Source organism: Loxodonta africana, chromosome 2, assembly GCF_030014295.1.
Source record: "Loxodonta africana isolate mLoxAfr1 chromosome 2, mLoxAfr1.hap2, whole genome shotgun sequence".
In the NCBI taxonomy this organism is placed as follows: Eukaryota; Metazoa; Chordata; class Mammalia; order Proboscidea; family Elephantidae; genus Loxodonta; species Loxodonta africana.
Window position 1 is genome coordinate 212,395,849 of NC_087343.1, and position 22,923 is coordinate 212,418,771.

The 22,923-nt window shown below is 45.8% G+C and overlaps 1 protein-coding gene across 8 annotated transcripts in view; it reads left to right on the forward strand.

Annotated features, from left to right (window-relative positions):
* The window catches only part of PEMT (phosphatidylethanolamine N-methyltransferase), a 94,101-nt gene extending 71,616 nt beyond the window's left edge, over nucleotides 1–22,485 (forward strand). For 5 of the 8 annotated variants that reach the window (XM_064279404.1, XM_010600222.3, XM_010600224.3 and 2 more), the window contains exons 5-7: nucleotides 18,688–18,799; nucleotides 21,612–21,686; nucleotides 22,175–22,484. In XM_064279404.1, coding sequence (XP_064135474.1) covers nucleotides 18,688–18,799; nucleotides 21,612–21,686; nucleotides 22,175–22,232 — 245 coding nt within the window. In that variant the 3' untranslated portion in view covers nucleotides 22,233–22,484. Of the gene's footprint in view, nucleotides 1–18,687; nucleotides 18,800–19,097; nucleotides 19,297–21,611; nucleotides 21,687–22,174 lie in introns of those variants that run through there. The other 3 variants (XR_002783958.2, XM_023539726.2, XM_023539728.2) reach the window with 3 other exon arrangements.
* Nucleotides 22,486–22,923: the final 438 nt, after the last annotated feature.

A 22,923-nucleotide genomic window follows, 5' to 3' on the forward strand; every position in this document is an offset into this window, starting at 1 on the left:
TAGCACGTGGGAGATGTCTTTGGTCCCGACAATGAAAAGCCAGATAGATACAGCCGTCACCGTGTTTGCTCCCTGTTTGTTTTTAATTTTATGTAGGAACGTTTTTATTAATTATATAGAAATTATGCACTATGAGAAGGAACTACAATGGATGTTTGGTTGCTGTACCTTTTTTTTTTCTTCTTCTTCTTTTTTAAAGGCATAACTCTCCATCCCCCTCTTGCCCCAGCCCCTGGTAACAGCTTAAAATCTAGTTTTGTCTCTATGTGCATCTGCCAGTTTTAGGTATTCTATATAAGTGGAATCATACAATATTTGTCTTTTCTGTCTGCCTTATTTGACATAGCATAATGTTTTCAAGGTTCACTTATGTGGTAGAAGCTTCGTTTCTCTTTATGTCTAAATAATATTACGTTATATGAATATACCACATTTTCTTTATCCATTCATCTGACAGGCACTTGGATTGTCTCCACCTTTTCACTAATGCTGCTGTGGACATGGGTGTACAAGTATCTCTTTGATCCCTGCTTTCAAGTCTTTTGGATATATAGGGTCATTACTGGGTCGTATAGTAATTCTATGTTTAACTTTTTGAGGAACTATCAAGCTGTTTTCCATAGTGCTTGCCATACTGGCCATACATGCATGGATTTATTTCTGGTCTCTCAATTCTGTGCCATTGGTCTATAAGCCTATCCTTATACCAGTGCCAGACTGTTTGGATTACCGTAGCTTTATAGTATGTCTTCTGCTATGATGCTGAACAGGTTTCAGTGGTACTTCTAGACTAAGACTAGGAAAAAAGGCCTGGTGATCTACTTCTGAAAATCAGACACTGAGAACCCTATGGATCGCAATGGTTCGATTCACAGCTGATTATGGAGATGGCACAGGACCGGGCAGCGTTTCATTACATTGTGCATGGGGTCAGGCAGCTAACAACAGCTAATAACACTATGTCTTCAAATCGGGAAGTATGAATTTTCCTACTTTGTTCTTCTTTTTCAGGATCGTTTTGGCTATTTGGGGCCCCTTGCAATTCTATATGACTGAGGACTTTGCCATTTCTGTAAAAACTATTGGAATTTGATAGGGATTGTGTTGAATCTGTAGATCACATTGAGTAGTATTGACATCTTAACAATATTAAGTTTCCTTTCGAGCCATGAGCGTGGAATATCCTTCCATTTATATAGGTCCAATTTCATTTCTTTCAGCGTTGTTTTGTAGCATTCAGTGTACTAGTTTTTCACCTCCCTGGTTAAGTTTATTCTTAGGTACTTTATTCTCTTAGATGCTATTGGAAGTGAAATTGTTTCCTTAATAGCCTTTTCAGATTGATCATCGCTGATGTATAGAAACACAACTGATTTTTGTGTGTTGACTTTGTACCCTGCAGCTTTGCCGAATTCGTTTATTAGCCCTAGTAGCTTTATTGTGCTTAGGGGTTTTCTGCATATATATAGGATCATGTCATCTGTTAATAGAGATAGTTTTACTTCTTCCTTCCTGATATGGATACGTTTTATTTCTTTTTCTTGCCTGATTGCTCTGGCTAGGACTTCCAATACAATGATAAGTATCTGGTGAGAGCTCACATTCTTGTTTCTGATCTTAAGGGGAAAGCTTTCAGTCCTTCATTATTGAGTCTGATGTTAGCTGTGTGTTTTTCAAAAATGCCTTTTATCATGTTGAGGACATTCTTTTCTATTCCTAGTTTGCTAAGTATTTTTATTATGAAAGGATGTTTGACTTTGTCAAATTCCTTTTTTTCATCAATTGAGATGATCACATGGTTCTTTTTTTCATTCTATTAATGTGGTTTATTATATTGATTGATTTTCTTATGTTGAACCACCTTTGCATTCCTGGAATAAATCCTACTTGATCATAGTTTGTAATCCTTTAATATAATGTTTGTCTTAGGCTAGGTTCTCTAGACAGACAAAACCAGTGAAGTGTGTATATATGTGTGTGTGTGTATGTGTGTTTGTATACACATGTACATACATACATACATCTACAGAGAGAGATTGATTTATCTCAAGGAAATAACTCACATGGTTGTAGAGACTGGCAACTCCCAAGTCCATGAGTCTGGCAACTCCCAAGTCTATGAGTCTGGCATCAGGCTGGAGGCTTCTCCTGACTCATGTAGCTACAGGGGCTGATGAACCCAAGACTGGCAGGTCAGAGGGCAGGCGGCTGGCTCACAGACTGTGGAGGCTGATGGATCCTAAGATCGGCAGGCAACGCGGCAGGCTACTGGCTCAAGTTCTAAGAACCAGAACAGATGATGATGAGCTGGATGCAGGATCCAGAGCAAGCAAAAGCCAGTGATCTCTGCCAGAATGACCATATATATTGGATGCAGGCTACACCCCCAAGTAAACGTCCCTTACGACTGATTGGCTGATCACATCAGATCACATGATGGAGGTGATTACATTATATCACAAAATGGAGAATAACTACATTGTTGCATAACTGCCAAATTACATCATTACATAACTGCCCAACCACTGAGAAAAGAATCGTGACCCAGCCAAGCTGGTGTACAACCTTAACCATCACAGTGTTGGATTCTGTTTGCTAGGATTTTGTTGAGGATTTTTGCATCTGTATTCATAAGGAATATTGGTATGTAGCTTTGTTTACTTGTGGTGTTGGCTTTGTTATCAGGGTAATGCTGGCCTCTTGGAATGAGTAAGGAAGTGTTACCTCCTCTTCTATTCTTCAGAAGAGTTTGAGAAGGATTTGTGCTACTCTTTAAATGTTAACTAGAATTCTCCACTGAAGCCATCTGGTCCTGGACTGTTCTTTGTTAAGATGTTTTTGATCACCGATTTAATTTTTTTACTTGCTGTTTTCTTTTCTTTTTTACAATGTCACTTCTGCTACAGATTATTTACATTTATTTTTATTGTGCTTTAGATGAAATTTTACAGAGCAAATTAGTTTCTCAATTAAACAATAAATACACGTTTTGTGACACTGGTTGCCAACCCCATGACATGTCAACACTCTCCCCTTCTCGACCTTGAGTTCCCCATTTCCATTTGTCCAGCTTGCCTGTCTCCTCCTGCCTTCTTGTTCTTGCCCCTGGGCTGGTGTGACCATTTAGTCTTGTATACATGGTTGATCTATGTGTATTCTTGTTTGTTTTATGGGCCTGTCTAATCATTGACTGAAGGGTGAACCTCAGAAGTGACTTCAGTACTGAGGTAAAAGGGTGTTTGGGGGTTTAGTTGTTGTTTTCTATTTCTTCTTGAGTCCATTTAGGTAGTTTGTGTGTTTCTAGGAATTTGTCCATTTCCTCTAGGTTATTTAATTCATTGACATACAGTTGTTCATAGTATGATGACCCTTTTTATTTCTGTAAGGTTGGTAGTAATGTCTCTACTTCTAAATGAATAATTTCTTTTATAAGGATCAGCACAGAGCTGGTTCCTGTGAGGCAGAGGTTAAAGATGTCCCAAGTGTCCAACTTTTTCAAACTGCTGTACCACTCTGTCATCTCTAACATTACCTACCTTCCCCTCCCATCAGCACTCTCCCTCTGGTCTTTGTGTTCTGTAGTGTTCATCTCACAGAACTCACGAACCATATTTACAGTTAAGTGGTTTATTAGGAAAGTAACAGGGTACAACTTGGGATTAGAAATGCCTCAGGATACAGATCTTTGATCAGAACAGCTTCTTCTCAGCCTTGCCCACAGGCAGGCCTCTCTCTGGCCTCTTGGCCTTGCCTCTGCCCTGCTTGGATAAGTGTTACAAAGCGCCTAGCTTTGTAGGCAGCAAGCCCTACTGCAGCCCTCTCTTGCCGGTCTTCAGTATTACAGCTCCCCTCTCGCTCTCTCCCTTTAAGCCTAGCAGGATGGCAAAACTGATCAATCTCCTCATTAGGGTATCTTATACCTTATTTGCATTAACAGCAAGCTGTCCAGTCTCTTTAGTGGGCCACACAAGCACCTTATTTGCATAGTCCCACCCAATCATTGTGTGGGAATCGCAAAGACTATGACTAGAAGGGCCATGTTAAGTAATTCACTGCATCACAACTTCATTTCTAATTTTTGTTTGTGTTTTCTTTCTCTGTTAGTATAGCTAAAGGTTTGTCAATTTTGTTCATCTTTTCAAAGAACCAACTTTTTTTTCTTTAATTTTGATTTGTTGTGGTTGTTGAGAATATACACAGCAAAATATACATCAAAACAACCATTTCTACCTGTAAATTCAGTGACATTGATTACATTCTTCAAGTTGTACAAGCATTCTCACCCTCCTTTTTTGAGTTGTTCCTCAAAACATAAACTTAACATGAACTCACTGACCATTAACATAACTCACTGACCCTTAAGGTTCCTGTCAGTCTTTTTGAATTGTTGTTGTCACTTTGAACCCATGTAGATAGTTCTTAAAAGAACACAATGCTCAAGGCAGACATTTTGTCTTAGTTAAACTATTGTTTGGCTTTAAGAAGATTTCAGGGATATTTTTAGTTTAAGGTTTAAAGATTATCTCAGGGCAGTAGTTTCAGGCATTCATCTGACCTTCATGGGTCTAGGAAGTCTGTATTCCATGAGAATTTGTTATTCTGTTCTGCATTTCCCCATTTGATCAGGATTCTTCTGTTGAACCTTTAATCAAACTGTTGGGTAATGGTAGCCAGGCACCGTCCAGTTCTTCTGGTCTCATGGAGGAATTAGCTACACAATCCATTTCCTCCTCCTATTCCTGACTCTTCTTCAGGCAAATAGAGATCAGTTGTGCCTTGGATGACCACTTGCAAGCTTTCAAGACCCCAAGAACTATACAGCAAACTAGGAGGTAAAACAGAAGCACTAAGCACATTATTAGGCCAGTTAACTGGGATGCCCCCTGAAACCATGGCTCTAAGTCTCCAAACCAAGGAACAAAATCCCACGAGGTTTTTTGGTTGTACATAAGCGGACTCAGCAGCTACTCTTTTTTGTTGTTGTTGTTGCTGTTGTAAATATATCTGTCACACAACTTTTGCTGAAAGAACCAACTTTTGATTTTGTTGATGCTCTTTTCTTAGTGACTGATCTTTCCTGATGACATGTCCAAAGTAGGCAAGATGAAGTCTTGCCATCCTCACTTCTCAGAAGCCTTTTGGTTGTACTTCCTTCCTTTGTTTGTTCTTCTGGCAGTCCATGGCGTAGTCAGTATTCTTCATGAACACCACAATTCAAATGTATCAATTCTTCTTCTGCCTTCCTTTCCTATTGTTCAGCTTTCACAAACAAATGACACATTCGAAAAGGCCATGGCTTGGGTCAGGCACACCTTCGTCATCAAAATGACATCTTTGCTATTTAACACTTTAAAGAGGGCTTTTGCAGCAGATTTTCCAAATGCAATACTGTGATGGTTAATGTTACGTGTCAACTTGACGATGATTCTCAGTTGCCTGGCAGACACTGTGTAATCGTCTTCCATTTTGTCATCTAATGTGAGCAGCCAATAAATCATAAGGAGAGTTTCCTTGGTGGTGTGACCTGCCTACGGTATGTAAGTGGATATTCTAGCAAAACTCACTCTCTTTCTTGACCCTGCACTCTTCTTGTAGCTTGATCTCTGGTTCCTGGGACATAAGCCTGTAAAAGTCTCTGGCCTGCCACCTGAACTCTAGGTTTTGGATTCATCAGCTCCCGCAACCACGTGAGCCAATATAGGTCTTCAGCCCATCGCCTGGCCCACAGAGTTGGGTGTGCTGTTTGAGCCATTCCTTACAATTGCCTGAGCCATTTCCTTGAAGTAAATTTGTCTATATATATATATAATTTATATATGCTTCACTGGTTTTTGCTGCTCTAGAGAACCCAGACTAAGACATTTGATACCGAGAGTGGTTCTTAAAGGAACAACATCTTAAGGATGAATTTTCAAGTCTGGCTAGACTTAAAGGCACTAATGACACTATTTTCAGTAGTAAAGAGAACACAGTTAATCCATGGCATAATGTGGCACAATATCACCATCACTGGATCAAATATCTTTGAGAAAAAAGGTCTGGGTGATTGTGTATTTGATACCCTTCAACATTTTTGTCATACTGAGAAGTATAATAATGCTGGCTGGTTGGTCCAGCATTTGCTAGATAAAGGTATAAAGAAAATGATGAGCGCAGGACTTCAGAGTCCCAGCTCAAGCACCACATAAAAGACCTGAAAGTTGATACTTGTGCCCTGAAAAAGAGCTTTATTTCTTGTAGTAAAAGCTGATATTGCTGAAAACAAAACCCAGAGTCTTACCCTAAGAGTTGCTGAATTACAACGCCAGTTGAATTCCCAACCTTGAAAGGTGTCTGAAATTAAAGTGAGGCATTGATTGGGAAGAAGTGGGATTGTGAAGCTTGGGATGGGGACATATCAGCAGATAATGTGGAAGTTGGGAACAGTGAGTCCCTAAATTCTACTGAATCACTCCTGCCAACAGAGCCATCCCTCTCACTCCCATCAGAAGAGATCACTCCAGTCTTGTCTGCTAAGCCACTTTCCCCAGTAAAACCATCCCTTTCTCCCCCATCTGATGAGATTAACCCAGCTATGTCTGAAGAATCTTTCCTGAGGTATCATTTGGGCATTGTGTGAGGCAGATGCCTTGCAATACATTTTTGAATATCTCCAGGACCCACTCTCACCACCCATTTTTGCTTCTAGACCTCTAACTAGACTAAAGTCTCAGCGAGCCCCAAGAGGTGGAGTACAAAGTGTGACCCAAGAGGAGGTATGCTATACTTTAAAAGAACTGCTTTATTTTTTTTTTTAAGATATACAGACAGAAACTTGGGGAATATGTATGGGAATGGATAGTGAGTGTGTGGGATGATGGTGTAAGGAGCATAAAGTTAGGTCAGTCTGAGTTTATTGGTATGGGTCCACTAAGCAAACATTCTTCATTCAGTGTTTCAGCTTGAGAGATTAGAAAAGCATCTAATAGTTTATTTGGTTGGTTGACTGAGATGTGGACCAAGAGATGGCCTACATTAAATGAAATTATAATGCCAGAACTGCCTTGTTAAACTGTAGAAGGTATCTAAAGGCTTAAGGAAATTGGGATATTACAGTGGATTTGTCATGTTGGACCCACCCACCCACCCCAGAAGTGCCCAAAGGACATACTTTTACCACAACTCTGAGGAATAAATTTGTGAAGGGAGCCCCAGCATCCATGAAGACAACGGTGATGGCTCTTCCATGTAGGTCAGATGTTTACAGTGGGAACTGCCCTAACTGAATTAAGACACCTAACTACAGTGGGAGTGATTGGATCCTGGAGTGTCAGGGGCCACTTGTTAGTACTTAATCGCTGAAGACAAGGGGAGCATGGTTACTATAGTGGACAGCAGAGTCAAAACAGTAATCAGAATAGTCTAAACTCACATGGACTTTCGATGTTGACTGATTAGGCATGGTGTCCCTTGAGGGTGAAATAAATGGGAAACTTACTAAATATTTACTTAATCTGTACAAGCTGAGGAATTCTACAAAGGAACAGCAGTCTAACCTGAATCACCAGAAGAGAGAGTCACAGCCCCTCAATCAATTCCCAGACTTGAGTGAGTTTATAGACCCACAACCCCTTGAATGGAGGGGAGGCTGGGTTCCCTTGAGGAAGAACCCCACTATGCTGCCAAAAATTTATACTGGTAATCTTTTCTCCCAGCCTTCCCCAAAGGGGTGTATGGACTTTTAAGACAGTGACTGTCCACTGGGGAAAAGGAAATAATCAGGCCTTTGGGGGACTACTGGACACTGGCTCTGAACTGACACTAAGTCTAAGAGACCCAAAGTGTCACTGCGACCCACCGGTCAGAATAATGGAGTCTTAGCTCAGGTCCATCTTACAGTGGGCCTAGTTGGTCCCCAGACCCATGCTGTAGTGATTTCCCCAGTTCCAGAACGTGTAATTGGAATAGACATATTCAGCAATGGCATAACCCCCGCCACATTGGACCCCTGACATGTGGAGTAAGGGCTATTATGGTAGGAAAGGCTAAGTGGAAGCCGTTAGAACCGTCCCTCCCTAGGAAAATAGTAAACCAAAAGCGATACTGCACTGGAGATTAGTGCTACCATCATGGACTTAAAAGATGCAGGGGTGATGATTCCCACCATATCTCCATTCAACTTGCCTTTTTGGCCTGCTTGCCTATTTGGCCTGTGCAGAAAACAGATGGATCATGGAGAATGACAGTGGATTATTATAAACGTAACCAAGTTCGAGATGTGATTTCTTTGCTTGAGTAAATTAATTAATCTCCAGGTACCTGGTACGCAGCTATTAATCTAGCCAATCAATGCCGTTTTCTCAGTTCCTGTTTGTTTTCAGCTGGTGAGGCCAGCAGTACACCTTCACTGTCCTACCTCAAAGGTGTATCAACTGTCCAGTCCTGTGACATAATTTAGTCTGCAGGGACCTTGATCACCTTTCCCTTCCACACAATATCACACTGGTCTATTACATTGATGACATTATGCCGATTGGATCTAGTGAGGAAGAAGTATCAAGGACTCTAGATTTAGTGGTAAGACATTTGTTTGCTACCAAAAACAAAAAAACCCGTTATTGTTGACTTGCTTCCAACTCATAGTGATCCTTTGGGACAGAGTAGAACTGCCTCATTGTGTTCCCAAGGCTGTAAATATTTATGGAAGCAGACTGCCACATCTTTCTCCTGCAGAGTGGCTGGTGGGTTTGAATGGCCAACCTTTCAGTTAACAGCTGAGCACATAACCACTGTGCCACCAGGGCTCTATTTGTGTGCCAGAGGGTGGAGGGGCCAGATGAAACAACTTACCCTTCATTTTAGAAGGAATATCTCAACATGTTCCACACCACTGGACACCTAGAAATTTCACTGAGGTGGAAGGCATCTGAAATTTTGTCAGGTTAATTTTCCACTCTCTATTTGTGTGCTAGAAGGCAATGGTTCTTTTAGTTTAGAAGGAGAAATGATCAGATGTGTGATTGTATACTAATTCATAGGCTCTAGCCAATGCTTTGGTTGGATGGTTAGGGACTTGAACATGATTGGAAAATTGGTGAAAAGGAGGTATGGGAAAGAGGTGTGGATAGACCTCTCTGAACAGGTTGGAGAAATGAAGATATCAGTATCTCACGTGAATGCTCACCAAAGGGTGACCTCAGCAGAGGAAGATTTTAACAATCAAGTTAGTAGAATGACGTGTTCTGTGGATACCAGTCAGCCTCTTTCCCCAGCCACTCCTGTCATTGCCCAATTGGCTCAAGAACAAAGTGGCCATAGTGGCAGGGATGGAGGTTATGCATGGGCTCGAAAACATGGTCTTCCACTCACCAACGCTGACTTGGCTACAGCCACTGCTGAGTGCCAAATCTTCCAGCAGCAGAGACCAGCACTGAGTCCCCAATATGGCATCACCCCTCAGAACGATCAGCCAGCAACCTGATGGGGCAGGTTGATTACATTGGACCACTTCCATCATGGAAAGGGCCACGTTTTGTTCTTACCAGTATAGACACTCACTTTGGATATGGATTTGCCTTCCCTGCACACAATGCTTCTGCCAAAACTACCATCCATGGACTTACGGGATGGCTTCTCCACCATGATGGTATCCCACAAAGCATTGCCTTGGATCAAGGAACTTTTTTCACAGCAATTGAAGTATAGCAGTGGGCCCATTCTCATGGATTCAGTGGTCTTTTTACCATGTTCCCCATCATCCTGAAGCAGCCGCTTGGTAGAATGATGGAATGCCCTTCTAAAGACACAATTATGGTGCTAGCTAGGTGGTAATACCTTGCAGGGTTGGGGCAGTGTTCTCCAGAAGGCTGTATATGCTCTAAACCAGCATCCAATATATGGTGCTTTATCTCCCCTAGCCAGGATTCATGGGTCCAGGAATCAAGGGTTTGAAAAGGAGTGGCACCACTCACTATTACCCCTAAGTGACCCACTCTTAAAGTTTTTGCTTCCTATTCCTGCAACCCTGTACTCTGTGTGTCTAGAGGTCTTAGTTCCAAAGAGGGGACTACTCCCACCAGGAGACAACAACACTGATTCCATTGAGCTGGACGTTAAGAATGGTACCCAGCCACTTTGGGCTCCTTATGCCTCTGGATCAACAGTCAAAGAAGAAAGTTACCATATTGGCTGGTGTGGTTGATCCTGATTACCAAGGGGAAATCAGATTGATATTACATACGGGAGATAAAGAAGAGTGTGTCTGAGATACAGGAGATAGATCCCTTAAGGTATCTCTTAGTACTACCATACCTTGCGATTAAAGTCAATGGAAAACTATAGTAACCCAATTCTGACATGACTGCTAATGGCTGTTACTCTTCAGGAATGAATGTTTGCGTCATTCTGCCAGGCAAAGAACCACAGCCAAATGAGGTGCTTGCTGAGGGCAAAGGGAACACAAAATGAGTGATTGAAGAAGGTAGTTCTAAATACCAGCTATAACCACGTGACCAGTTACAGAAGTGAGGACTGTAATTCTTGTATCTCTTCCTTGTATTGTTATATGTGTGTGTGTTTCTATATATACTGATTCCGTTGAACTGGAACTTAATGCTACCCAACCACTTTTTATACATATACATACACACACACACACATATATGTTGTTGTTAGGTGCTGTTGAGTCAGTTCTGACTCATAGGGACCCCATGCATAACAGAACGAAACACCACCCCGTCCTGTGCCATCCTCACAGCTGTTGCCATGCTTGAGCCCATTGTTGCAGCCACTGTGTCAATCCATCTTGTTGAGGGTAGTCTTCTTTTTTGCCTACCCTCTACTTTTTACTAAGAATGATGTCCTTCTCCAGAGACTGATTCCTCCTGATAACACGTCCAAAGTATGTGAGATATAGTCTCGCCATCTTTGGTTCTAAGGAGCATTCTGGCTGTACTTCTTCCAAAACAGATTTGTTCGTTCTTTTGGCAATCCATGGTGTATTCGATATTCTTCACCAGCACAATTCAAAATTCAAAAGCGTCAGTTCTTCTTTGGTCTTCCTTATTCTTTGTCCAGCTTTCATGTGAATATGAGGCTATTGAAAACACCATGGCTTGAGTTGGGTGCACCTTAGTCCTCAAGGTGACATCTTTGCTTTTCAACACCTTAAAGAGGCCTTTTGTAGCTGATTTGCCCACTGCAATGCGTCATTTGATTTTTTTGCCTGCTGCTTCCATGGGTGTTGATTGTAGATCCAAGTAAAATGAAATCCTTGACAACTTCAATCTTTTCTCTGTTTATCATGATGCTGCTTATTGGTCCAGTTGTGAGGATTTTTGTTTTCTTTATGTTGAGGTATAATCCGTACTGAAGGCTGTGGTCTTTGATCTTCATCACTCAGTGCTTCAAGCCCTCTTCACTTGCAGCAAGCAGCATTGTGGCATCTGTATAACGCAGGTTGTTAATGAGTCTTCGTCCAATCCTGATGCACTGTTCTTCATCTAGTTCAGCTTCTCAGATTATTTGCTCAGCATACAGATTGACTAGGTATGGTGAAAGGATATAACCCTGAAGCACACCTTTCCTGACTTTAAACCATCCAGTATCTCCTTGTTCCGTTCCAGTGACTGCCTATTGATCATGTACAGATTCCTCATGAGCACAATTAAGTGTTCTGGAATTCACATTCTCCGCAGTGTTACCCATAATTTGTTATGATTCACACTGTTGTGAACACAGATAAACATCTTTCTGGTAGTCTGCTTTCAGCCAGGATCCATCTGACATGATGAATGATATCCCTGGTTCCATGTCCTCCTCTGTATCCAGCTTGAATTTCTGGCAGTTCCCTGTCAATATAATGCTACAGCCTCTTTTGAATGATCTTCAGCAAAATTTTGCTTGCATGTGGTATTAATGATATTATTTGCGAATTTCTGCATTCGGTTGGATCACCTTTCTTGGGAATAGGCATAAATATGGATCTCTTCCAGTCGGTTGGCCAGGTAGCTGTCTTCCATATTTCTTGGCATAGATGGGTAAGCACTTCCAGCTCTGCATCGTTTGTTGAAACATATCAATTGGTATTCCATCCATTCCTTGAGCCTTGTTTTTCGCCTATGCCTTCAGTGCAGCTTGGACTTCTTCCTTCAGTACCTTCAGTTCCCGATCATATGTTATATCCTGAAATGGTTGAACGTCGACTCATTCTTTTTGGTATAGTGACTCCGTGTATTCCTTCCATCTTCCTGCATCATTTAATATTTTCCCTGTAGAATCCTTCAGTATTGCAAGTTGAGGCTTAAGTTTTTTCTTCCGTTCTTTCAGCTTGAGAAATGCTGAGTGTGTTCTTCCCTTTTGGTTTTCTATCTCCAGCTCTTGGCACATGTCATCATAAGAGCTTACTTTGTCTTCTCGAGCTGCCCTTTGAAACCTTCCGTTCAGCTCTTTTACTTCATCATGTTTTCCTTTTGCTTTAGTTACTCAACATTCAAGAGTAAGTTTCAAAGTCTCTTCTGACATCCCTTTAGGTCTTTCTCTCCTGTCTGTTTAATGACCTCTTGCTTTCTTCATGTATGATGTCCTTGATGTCATTCCACAACTCGTCTGGTCATCAGTCATTAGTGTTCAACACGTCAAATCTATTTTTGAGCTGGTCTCTAAATTCAGGTGGGATATACTCAGGGTCGTACTTTCGCTTTCGTTAACTTGTTTTGATTTTCTTCATTTTCAACTTGAACTTGTATATGAGTAGTTGATGGTCTGATCCACAGTCAGCCCCTGGCCTTGTTCTGACAGATGATATTGAGCTTTTCCATCATCTCTTCCCACAGACCAAATATCTTTGTTTTCTTCCCTGACTTATCCTATTATTATAAAGTACAACACAGAAAAGGGGCTAGTATGTTTTCGATTGTACTCATGATAGTTGTGTCATGTGAGGTGCAAGTGTGATGTATAACTGTCTTTATTTAGAGATTATATATGGTTTAAGGAGCTGTGTATAGGTGCCAAGTTGACGGGGTGGACTCTGATGGTTAAGGTTGTCTGTCAACTTGGCTAGGCTATTATTCTCAGTGGTTTGGTTGACACTGTGTAATCACTTTCCATTTAGTGATCTGATGTGAACAGCCAGTTAGTTGAAAGGGAAGTTTCCTTGGGGATGTGGCCTATCTCCAATATATAAATGGATGTTGTGGCAAACTCGCTCTCTTTCTTGGCCCTGTACTCTTCTCATCGCTTGACCTCTGGCTCTTGGGATGTAAGCCTGCAGAAGTCTATGGTGTTGCCACCTGACCTGTAGATTTTGGATTCGTCAGCCCCTGCAACCACAGGAGCAAGGAGAGGTCTTCAGTCTGATGCATGGATTTGGGGTTTGCCAGCCCCTGCAGTTATGTGAGCCATTTCCTTGAAGTAAATTTCTCTCTATATATATTTATATACGTTTCACTGGTTTTGCTCCTCTAGAGAACCCAGACTAACACAAATACGTCATTTGATTTCTTGACCGCTGCTTCCATGAGCATTAATTGTTGATCCAAGTAGAACGAAATCCTTGACAACTTTCAATTTCTTTGCCATTTATGATGATGTTGTTTATTGGACCAGTTATCAGTCTTTGACCTTCATCAGTAAGTGCTTCAAGGTGTCTTCATTTTTGGCAAACATAGTTGTGTCATCTGCATATCTCAGGTTGTTGATACGTCTTCCTGCAATCCTGGTGTTCTTCATATAGTCCAGATTCTCAGATTATTTGTTCAACATGCAGACTGAATATGTAAGGTGAAAGCGTACAGTCTTACGGCGTACCTTTTCTGATTTTAAACCATGCAGTATCCTCTTGTTCTGGTCGAAGGACTTCCTCTTGATCCACGTACGCATTCTGCATGAGCACAATTAAAAGTTCTGGAATTCCTGTTCTTCACAGTGTTATCCATAATTTGTTATTATCCACATAATCGAAGCCTTAGGGTAATAAGTAAAACACAGGGAAACATTTTTCTCATACTGTCTGCTTTTGGCCAATATCCATCTAACATCATCAGTGTTACCCTTTGTTCCATATTCTCTTCTGAATCCAGCTTGAGCTTGTGGCACCTCCCTATTGATGTATGGCTGCAGCCATTTTTGAATTAACCTCAGCAGCATTTTGTTAGCATATGATATTATAATGACATTGTTTAATAATTTTCATATTTTGTTTGATCGCCTTTCTTTGGACTGGGCATGAATATGGGTCTCTTCCAGTTGGTTAGTTAGCTAGCTGTCTTCCAAATTTCTTGACGTAGATGAGTAAGTGCTTCCAGCATTGCATTTATTTGTTAAAGCATCTGTTGGTAGTCTGTCAGTCCCTGGAGCCGTGTTTTTCACTAATGCCTTCAGTGCAGCTGGAACTTCTCCCTTCAGTACCAGCTGTTCTTGATCATATGCTACTTCCTGAAATGATTTGAATGCTGACCAGTTCTTTTTGGTAGAATGACTCTGTGTGTTCCTTCCAGCTTCTTTTGATGCTTTCTGTGTCATTCAATTTTTTTCCCCATAGAATCCTTCAATATTGCAACTCCATGCTTGGATTTTCTCTTCAATTCTTTTAGCCAGTTATTTTTTTCCCTTTTGGTTTTCTAACTCCAGGTCTTTGTATGTTTTATTATAATACTTGTCGTTGTCTCCTTGAGCCGCCCTTTGAAGTCTTCTGTTCAGCTCTTTTACTTCATCATTTCTTCTGTTTGCTTAGCTACTCTGCACTTATGACAGTTTTCAGTCTCTTTTGACATCTGTTTTGGTCTTTTCCTTCTTTCCTGTCTTTTTAATGCCCTTTTACATCTTTCATGTATGATGTCCTTGATGTCATCCCACAACTCTTCTGATCTTTGGTCATTAGTGTTCAGTTCATCAAATGTATTCTTTAAGTAGATTATTTAAATATCTCTTTAAGGAGGCAGGAAGGGGAAAGTACGCTTTAGACCGTAGAGACTTGATATTTGTGGTGATGGGAAAAGTGGCACCGAATGTGGGTGTAGTGAACATACCACAACCAAAGTGAAAACGACCATTTGAGCACATATGGGTGGGTATAGACACAAAAAGGATATTGACAAAAAAAGAAAGAAAAAAACATAGCATTTCCCCACTTCATATTTTAAACTGTCAATTTCTGTTTAGTTATCAAAGAGTTATATAATCAATAATTGTTATGCATGTAAGTTTATTATCAATTTTAATCATAGAATGGTATGTGATCAATATAGTTGTACATTGTTTAAATGTAATATTTTTTAGATTATATGAATACTAACAAAAAATATCTCTAAATTCAGGCAGAATGTATTCAAGGTCAGAGTTTTGCTCTTGTTGACTTGCTGGTGTTTTTTCAACTTGAACTTGGATATGAGCAACTGATGGTCTCTTTCACAGTCAGCCTCTGCCTTTGTCTCACTGATAATATCAAGCTTCTCCATCATCTCTTTTCACAGATGTAGTTGACTTGATTGCTGTGTAATCCGCCCAGCGAGGTCCATGTGTATAATCATTGTTTGTGTTGTTGAAAAAAAGTATTTCCAATGAATAAGTCATTGGTTTTACAGAATCCTATCATGCCATGTCTGGCTTTGGCAGAGTACATATGTACCTATCACCAAGTACATATTTTCCAAGTACTGTTCCTTCTTCTTTGCTTCCAACTTTTGCATTTCAGTCACCAGTAATTATCAACGCATGTTTGTCTTTATTCTTTTTTCTTTCTGCGCTATACTCTATAATTTCAGTTGTCCTATCCTCCAGTTTGTTGATTCTTTTGTCTTCTAGCTCAAATCTGCTATTGAACCCCTCTAGTCAATTTTTATTTCAGTTATTGTACTTTTCAGCTCCAGAATTTCTGTTTGATTTCTTTTTGTAATTTCTCTCTCTTTATTTGATAGACTCATATTGTTCATATGTTGTTTTCTTTAGTTCTTTGTCCATATTTTCCTTTAGCTCTTTGAAGAGGATTGTTTAAAAATCTTATAAGTCCAATGCCTGGGCTTCCGCAGGGGTGGCTTCTGTCACTTTGTTTTCTCCCTTTGAATGGGTCAGCCTTCTGTGTTTTTCTGCATGTCTTGTGATTTATTTTTACATGAGACATTTGAATAATGTGGTAGCTCTGGAAACCAGATTCTCCCTTTTTTCTCAGGGTTTGCTTGGTTTCCTCCCTCCCTTCCTTCTCTTGTCTTTCCTTTCTCCGTTTATTGTTGAAGGCTGTAGTAGTCTGTTGGTTTAGTGATTTTTCCAAACTGTTTTTGTAAAGATTGGATTCTTTGATCTGTGTATTGACTCTGTTTCTTTAGCATCTGTTCATCTAGTGTTCTGATAGACACTTCCTTGAATGCCAGAAGTTAAAAAGAAAAAAAGAGAGGAAAAAGATAGTTGGAGGAGAACCCCACCTCTTGCAGTCTTTGCAGAACTGGCTCTGTGCTAGGGCTCTCGTCAGCACTTAGCCAGGCTTGCACTGAGCCCTGGGATCAGCTTGAGGTGAAAGCGTAGGATTTCCTCAGGTCTTTCTGAGCATGCATCCTATCCTAGGCATGAGTGTGGCTCTCCAGATTATACATGGGTGCCTTTAAATGCCCCAATCTCCCAAAGAGCCTGTCTCCCTGACTTTTTGACATTGGCCCAAGCTTTCCATTGTATATCTTAATTGCCCTCTTTTGTCCCAGTTGGCTCCCAGCTGCTCATTTCCCTGGTAGTGCCTTGACCTCCAAGATGGGCAGGACAAGCACTCTGCACACTCAGAACCAGGGACCACTGTCCCAGGCAGGAAACACGGCTGCAGCTTCAAGGGGGTGAGCTAGGATCAAAAAGCCACAAAGCTGTCCTACTCTTTTGACAGCTGTCAATTCCAAATATTCACCAGAGTTCCAACAAGGTTAGTTTTGACAGTTTCTGCTTGTTTTTTGATGTTTCTATAGGGCGATGGGAGTATGGAGCTTCTTACTCTGCCATCTTGGCCTTCAGCATTCCAGCAGCATCCAAGCCGGAATAGCTGGCCCTCATGCTCACAGGCTCGGTTGGGATGAGCCCTGGGCCTTACTTGAAACTGAGCTGTTCTGCTCTCCACACTTTTGTCACAGCCCATAGCAAAGAGAGGTAGCATGTTAGTGGGAGCGGAGCAGCTGGCTTCTGAGAGGTAGACAGCTGGTGCTGGGGAAGGAGCAGGGAAACCATGCCCAGTAGACCAGAGCATTTAGAAAGCATCGGGGCAGCCTCTGTCCCTCCTCAACCTGTACAGCCTGTTAGAGCATCACACAGTCACTGATGCTTGAAACCATGATCCTGAGGCATAGAAGAACATGCTGGAGATATACTATCCTGAGGCTTCTGTTCATGTTTGTGATTCTTTTCTAGAATGTTCTCCATGCAGAGCTTCCATAGGAAGTAGGTTTAAGTGTTGGAAGGATTACTCTTCCGTTACCTGGAAAACTTGCTGACATGGGTCCTAGCATTGTGGGTACCTGCACTGTCACTGGCTTCACTCCCAGAAGCTCCTGTGTCGGGGAAAGCCTTAGCCCCCAGGGCTAGGGGACGGCTGTTTCCTGCTCTTACTAATGCGAAGCTGGTGTGCATATACTCTGCAGTGAAAGAGACCCATGATGCCTCAGGAGACAGCATGGTACAGGCAGGGAGGCCCCAAGGCCTCAGGAGGCAGGCCCCAAAGCTGGCCTGTCACCTGGGAGGGAAATAGGTCACAGGGGCCTAAAATTTTAGGGCTAAAGGGGAAATAGTAAATCCAACCTTTTGTTTGACACATGGTGACATTGGGGCCCCAAGAGAGGGAGATACTTGCCCAAGGATGCACTGAGATCACGGCAGATCTGAGCCTCAAACTCAGAGCCACTACAGACAGTGCGCTGTACCCCTTTGAGCCCACTCCCCTTGTAAGGTTTTGGCCCTGTGAGCAGGGTGGTCTCTACAGGGCTGTTGGGATGTTGCCTGCCTTCTCCCTCTGCTGGTCTCTGTTGTCACAGGCACCCAGGAAGGGGAGAGGAGCACTATGACCCGCCCTCAGCCACCTCCAAATGCCCTGAAGCTGCTGGGGGACATCACTTGAGAGTGGTCAGGGTCCCCAGTGCACTGGGGGCTTGGGCCAGCACACAGGGCTGGGCTGGCCACCTGAGCCCGGGTGGGTAGGAAGGGTCTGTCCACACCTGCTGGCCACCCCTGGAGCCCACAGGTCTGTGGCTGGTGGTCCCTGGGGCAGGTGGGACACTGAGGCCAGAGGGAAAGGAACTTACTTGAGGGCACATAGCTTGTTGAGCACAGGGGCCTACTTTTTGGTCAGGAAGGACCTCTGGGAAGAGGTGACCCCTGGGAGGAGGTGACGTGAGCCCAGGGGGAAGTGGGGAGAAGGAAGGGCAGTAGCTGCTCAGAGTGGGGACGCGCTCAGGTAGAGGTGCAGGGGTTGAAGAATCAGAAGGCCAACATGGCTAGGGCTCCAGGGCTGGAGGAGAAGCAGGTAGAAGGGCTTACAGCCCCCTGGGGCCCTCCAGCCTCATCCCTCTAGAGGTCCGAGCCTCAGAGTAGCCTACACCAGTCTGCATTATGGCTGGTGCCTGAGGCAGGAGCCTTCTGGAGGCCAGGGCTCAGGGCACATCTGCTGGGGCCCCCAGGATGCCAACTCCTGGATAGGCTGGATGGGTGGTGGCCCAGTGACCTCCTGCCCTGCCTTGTCCACAGGTGATTACTTCGGGATCCTCAAGGAGGCCAGAGTGACCACATTCCCTTTCAGTGTCCTTGACAACCCCATGTACTGGGGCAGCACTGCCAACTACCTGGGCTGGGCCATCATGTGAGTACCACTCAGCTGGTGGGCCATCCAGGCTGCTCCCCACCTTCTTCCCTTAGGAGGCTCTCATCTGTGGTGGAAGGGAAGACATCTCACTTCCTCAGAAAGGGCCTGGTGGGTTGGCTCTGCAGTCTTGAGGCTGGTCCCTGTCGCTCTGCCACATGTGTGGCACGGAAGCACTTGGATTGACACACACTCACACAACCTCCCTTATGGACTCTGACACTTGGATTTCATATGCTTCACATGTTTCATGAAATATTGTTCTTTTGATTTTTTTTTTAACCATTTAAAAACGCAGAAGCTGCTGTTGACCTGGGGGCTGTACTTTGTCAGCCTGTGCTAGAACTTAGCACCGGGGACACGTGGGGGTCTCCCAGTCCCCACCATGAAGTCTTGGTCCTGTGTGGGTGCCCCTGCGTGCAGTGTCTTCCCCACCTGAGAGGAGGGACCCCAGTGCTATGAGAGTGGGCCTCCTGACTGCCGCCTGCCCTGGCCAGGTATGTGGTGAGGGGCCGTGGCCCCCAGAGTCAGGCTGCCCCCACATGGTTCTATCTTCACAGTCAAGGAGGCTGGCCTGGGGAGAACTGCAGACACTGGGCTTCCAGCCAAGCCCCACATCCAGCCATACATACCACCCCCTACCCAGAGCAGTGGCTGTCGAGTCAGCTCTGACTCATGGTAACTCCATGTGTGTCAGAGTGGAACTGTGCTCCATAGGGTTTTCAGTGGCTGCTTTTTCAGAAGCAGATCTCCAGACCTTTCTTCCAAGGCACTTCTGTGGACTAGAGCCTCCAACCTTTTGGTTAGCAGCTGAGAGTTAACCATTTGCACTATCCCTTTCTATAATAGGGCTCCTTCCACAGAGGGTTTTTTTGTAGAAAGTGTTCTGCTGCTGTGATTTAGAATTTGGAAACCACTTGCCTAGAATATTACAGATGCACTCAGAGACCAAAAAGCTTAGAGAGCGCCAAAGGAATGAATCTCAAATGGTGGAATGTCAGTGATAAGCTCTTTCTTTCCTCTCCTGCCTGCATCCACCCAGTGCCCATCCCTGTGATGCTGGCCTGTAAACTCTTTTCTCTACCTCCCTCTCCACTGCCTGGGCTGGGGCAGTGGGCTCCGAGGGGAGACTCCTCACCTCCAGACTCACTCTCTTTGGAGCACCCCTGCCCTGAGATTGATAAGATGAGCCAGACGGAAACTTCTTCCTCCTGCCTCCACCCCCTCGTGCTGCTGCAGTCCCCCAGCACACTCACATGTGTCAGCTCCCACACTGTGCCAGGCACATGCTCAGCCCACCCAGGCCCCTCCCCTGCCACCCCTGGCTGGGTGCTGCCTCTGCTCTACAGCCTCCACTTCCCTGCAACCACCGGGGCTCTCTGAGGGCAGTGCTCACACATGTCCTTCCCACCCAGCATGCCAGTGCCCAGCAAGTGTGGGCAGATGAGTGAGGAGTTGCCCTGGGTGCAGGGTGCCAGGCCAGGCCCCTTAGGGACAGGTGGCAGGCCCTCTGGGAGGATACCTCCACATGGTGTGGCATGCTGGGGCCTTGGCTGTGCTGGGGAGAGGGAGCTCCTCATTTGAGAGCTCGTTAGGGACAGTCCATCACTCCAGGCTACAGGATATGACCAAGCAGGGCCACCGTCTGTCCCAGCCTACCAGGGGTGTCCACTGTCACTGCCAGGGCCTGGGACCTAGGTAGGGGTCCTAGAGGCAGGGCGCCCGGCTCCCTGCCCTCTCCAGGCTTCCACCTGCTCAACCCCCTAGCACAGCAAGACACCCCTTCCATGATGCACAGCCCCGTCCCCAGGACCAGCACCAGGTCCACTCGGCTGTGCAGGCAGCACCCCAGGCTCTGGACGAGGCCTGGGCTCTGGATGTGGGCCCCTCTGGGCCTCAGTTTCCTCATCTGTGGTATGGGGACAATCATCCCCTCACAGAGTTGTTACGAGGTCAAGCAAGAACAGCATTGGGGAAGTAGAAGTTTCTTTTCCTGAGGAAGGCTCTGCTCCTGTCTGGGCTGGGGGCGGGGGAGCAGCGCTACAGAACACACAGGACCAGCAAGCAAGGCTGGGCCGGGAAGACCGTGTTTGCCTGAGACTCCCTCCTCCTAGGAGTCTCTGAGCTGGTGACAGGCAGAGAGCCACACAGGAAGTGGGCGCAGTGTACGGAACGCACCAGGGGCCAGGCCGGGGGTTGCTGTCCCTGCATCTGTCCGCCTCTCCCAAGGCTCCTAGACAGACCAGCATTGGGGTGGGACTCAGGCCCGGCTTCCACGTCATACTGCCGTGGGGTCGGGGAGCATGGTAGTCTGGCCTCCCACAGTGCATGGCCAGTGTGGCGATGCTGGCCGTCCCCACCAGCAAGGAGGGCAGAGCCCCCAGCCACACTGGGCAGGAGGAGCTCCAGTTATGCCCAGTGGCCTGCTACCCCCTCCTCCCTGTTGGTCGGGGTGCCATGGTCCATAGGGGCCCCAACAGAAATAAACTGGGGCCCAGGCTTCTCCATGCTCATCCCTAACAAACCACAGGGCCTGGCCACTGCCCGGAGAGCCCACAAGGGTGCCTGCCCTCTAGCTGTCACACTTCGCCTCCTGGAGTGGGCCCTGTGCCTGGGCACGTGGGTCTGTTCCAGGCCACTGCGCCCAGTCCTGCCCACTGCCCCCGATGCTGCCCCCTAAGCTGGGGGATAGAGCAGCATCCCTGGGTCTGAGTTAGAAGTCATACTGCCCCAAACATGGGGCTCGGCTGGGGAGGTGGGGGCAGCGGGACATCCCAGCCCTGCTCTCTGCCCACCAGCCCGTCTCCCACAGGCATGCCAGCCCCACCGGCCTGCTGCTGACCGCCGTCGTGGGCATCGTCTATGTGGTTGCCATCCTCTATGAGGAGTGAGTGGGCTGTCACCGGGGGCGGCGGGGGGAGCAGAACGGGCCATTCCCCATGTCCTGGGTGGGCTCAGGACAGGCTGCTGTCAGCGAGGCCACTCCAGGGGCACAGACCAGAGCAGCAGATGGGCACTCAGAGTGGGCCCAGCTGGGGCCTGGAGTCCAGGGCATGGTGCTAAGCTTCCCTCTCCCCTGAGAAGGCAGGTAATAAGGTGCCACGATGCTCCCCACAGTCAGGGAGCCCCTGCCCTAGGGTGCCCCGCTGCTCTGGACACTCCTGGCCCCTCCATCTCCTTCCCGCCCCCTCCTCTGGCCCCTCCTGCCCTTTCCCACCCTCTTTCAGAACCCCCTTCTGTTCTCTGAAGCCCTGAGAGAGAGGTAGGGGATCCTGGTGCCCCCTTGCCACCTTGCTCCTATGGGAGGGGGTTGTCTGCTCTGTGCCCAGGTGGACCAACTGATGGCCCCTGTCCCCGCCCTCTGTCCCCACACAGGCCCTTCACAGCGGAGATCTACCGGCAGAAAGCCGCCAAGTCTCACAAGAGGAATTGATGGGCCGGCTGGTGGAGCCAGGAGGCAGGGGCTGCACTGAGGCCGCATCCTCGGCCCGCCCTACCCGTCCTGCCCTGGGGGATGTGGCCCCCACTGCTCAGGGCTCGCACCTTGTGGCCGCTCCAGTGCCTTGGAAAATGCTGCCTTGGGGGCCTGCTGGCTGCCGTGCGGCCTCCGAGCCCGCTCTGCCTGCTGCCCCCATGTTCAGACTCCCCAGTAAAGGCCCCCGACTCAGCATGGCCTCCAGTCTCTGTATATCCTCGTGGGCTGAGGGGGGTGGCAGGTAGTTTCCAACCGTGGGAAGGGACACTCACTGGGCATCCCTTCATGGACCCTTATGCCTCAGAGAGGTGGGTGCCATGGGCCACGGCCACAGAGAAGGAGACCTTTCCTCTCTGCCTGTCCCGTCTGGGCACCCCACCTCCAGCAGAACCACCACGAAGGCTGGATGTGTGATCTCACACCTCAGTGCATCCTTGGCCCCCAGCACCCATGTCATGGGGCCCTTTGATCATGGGGTCTGGCAGAGGGAGGGGTGGCAGGTGGGTCATGGTATGAATGAGTAGATCTGAGCAGAGTGGGGCGCCCAGGGAGTGTGAGCCCCAGGAGCAGGGTCTTCAAATTACCATGGGGACCAGAGGTGGGCAGGGGGAGGATGCTTCTGGGCTCTGGCCCACTTCCTGTCAGAGGA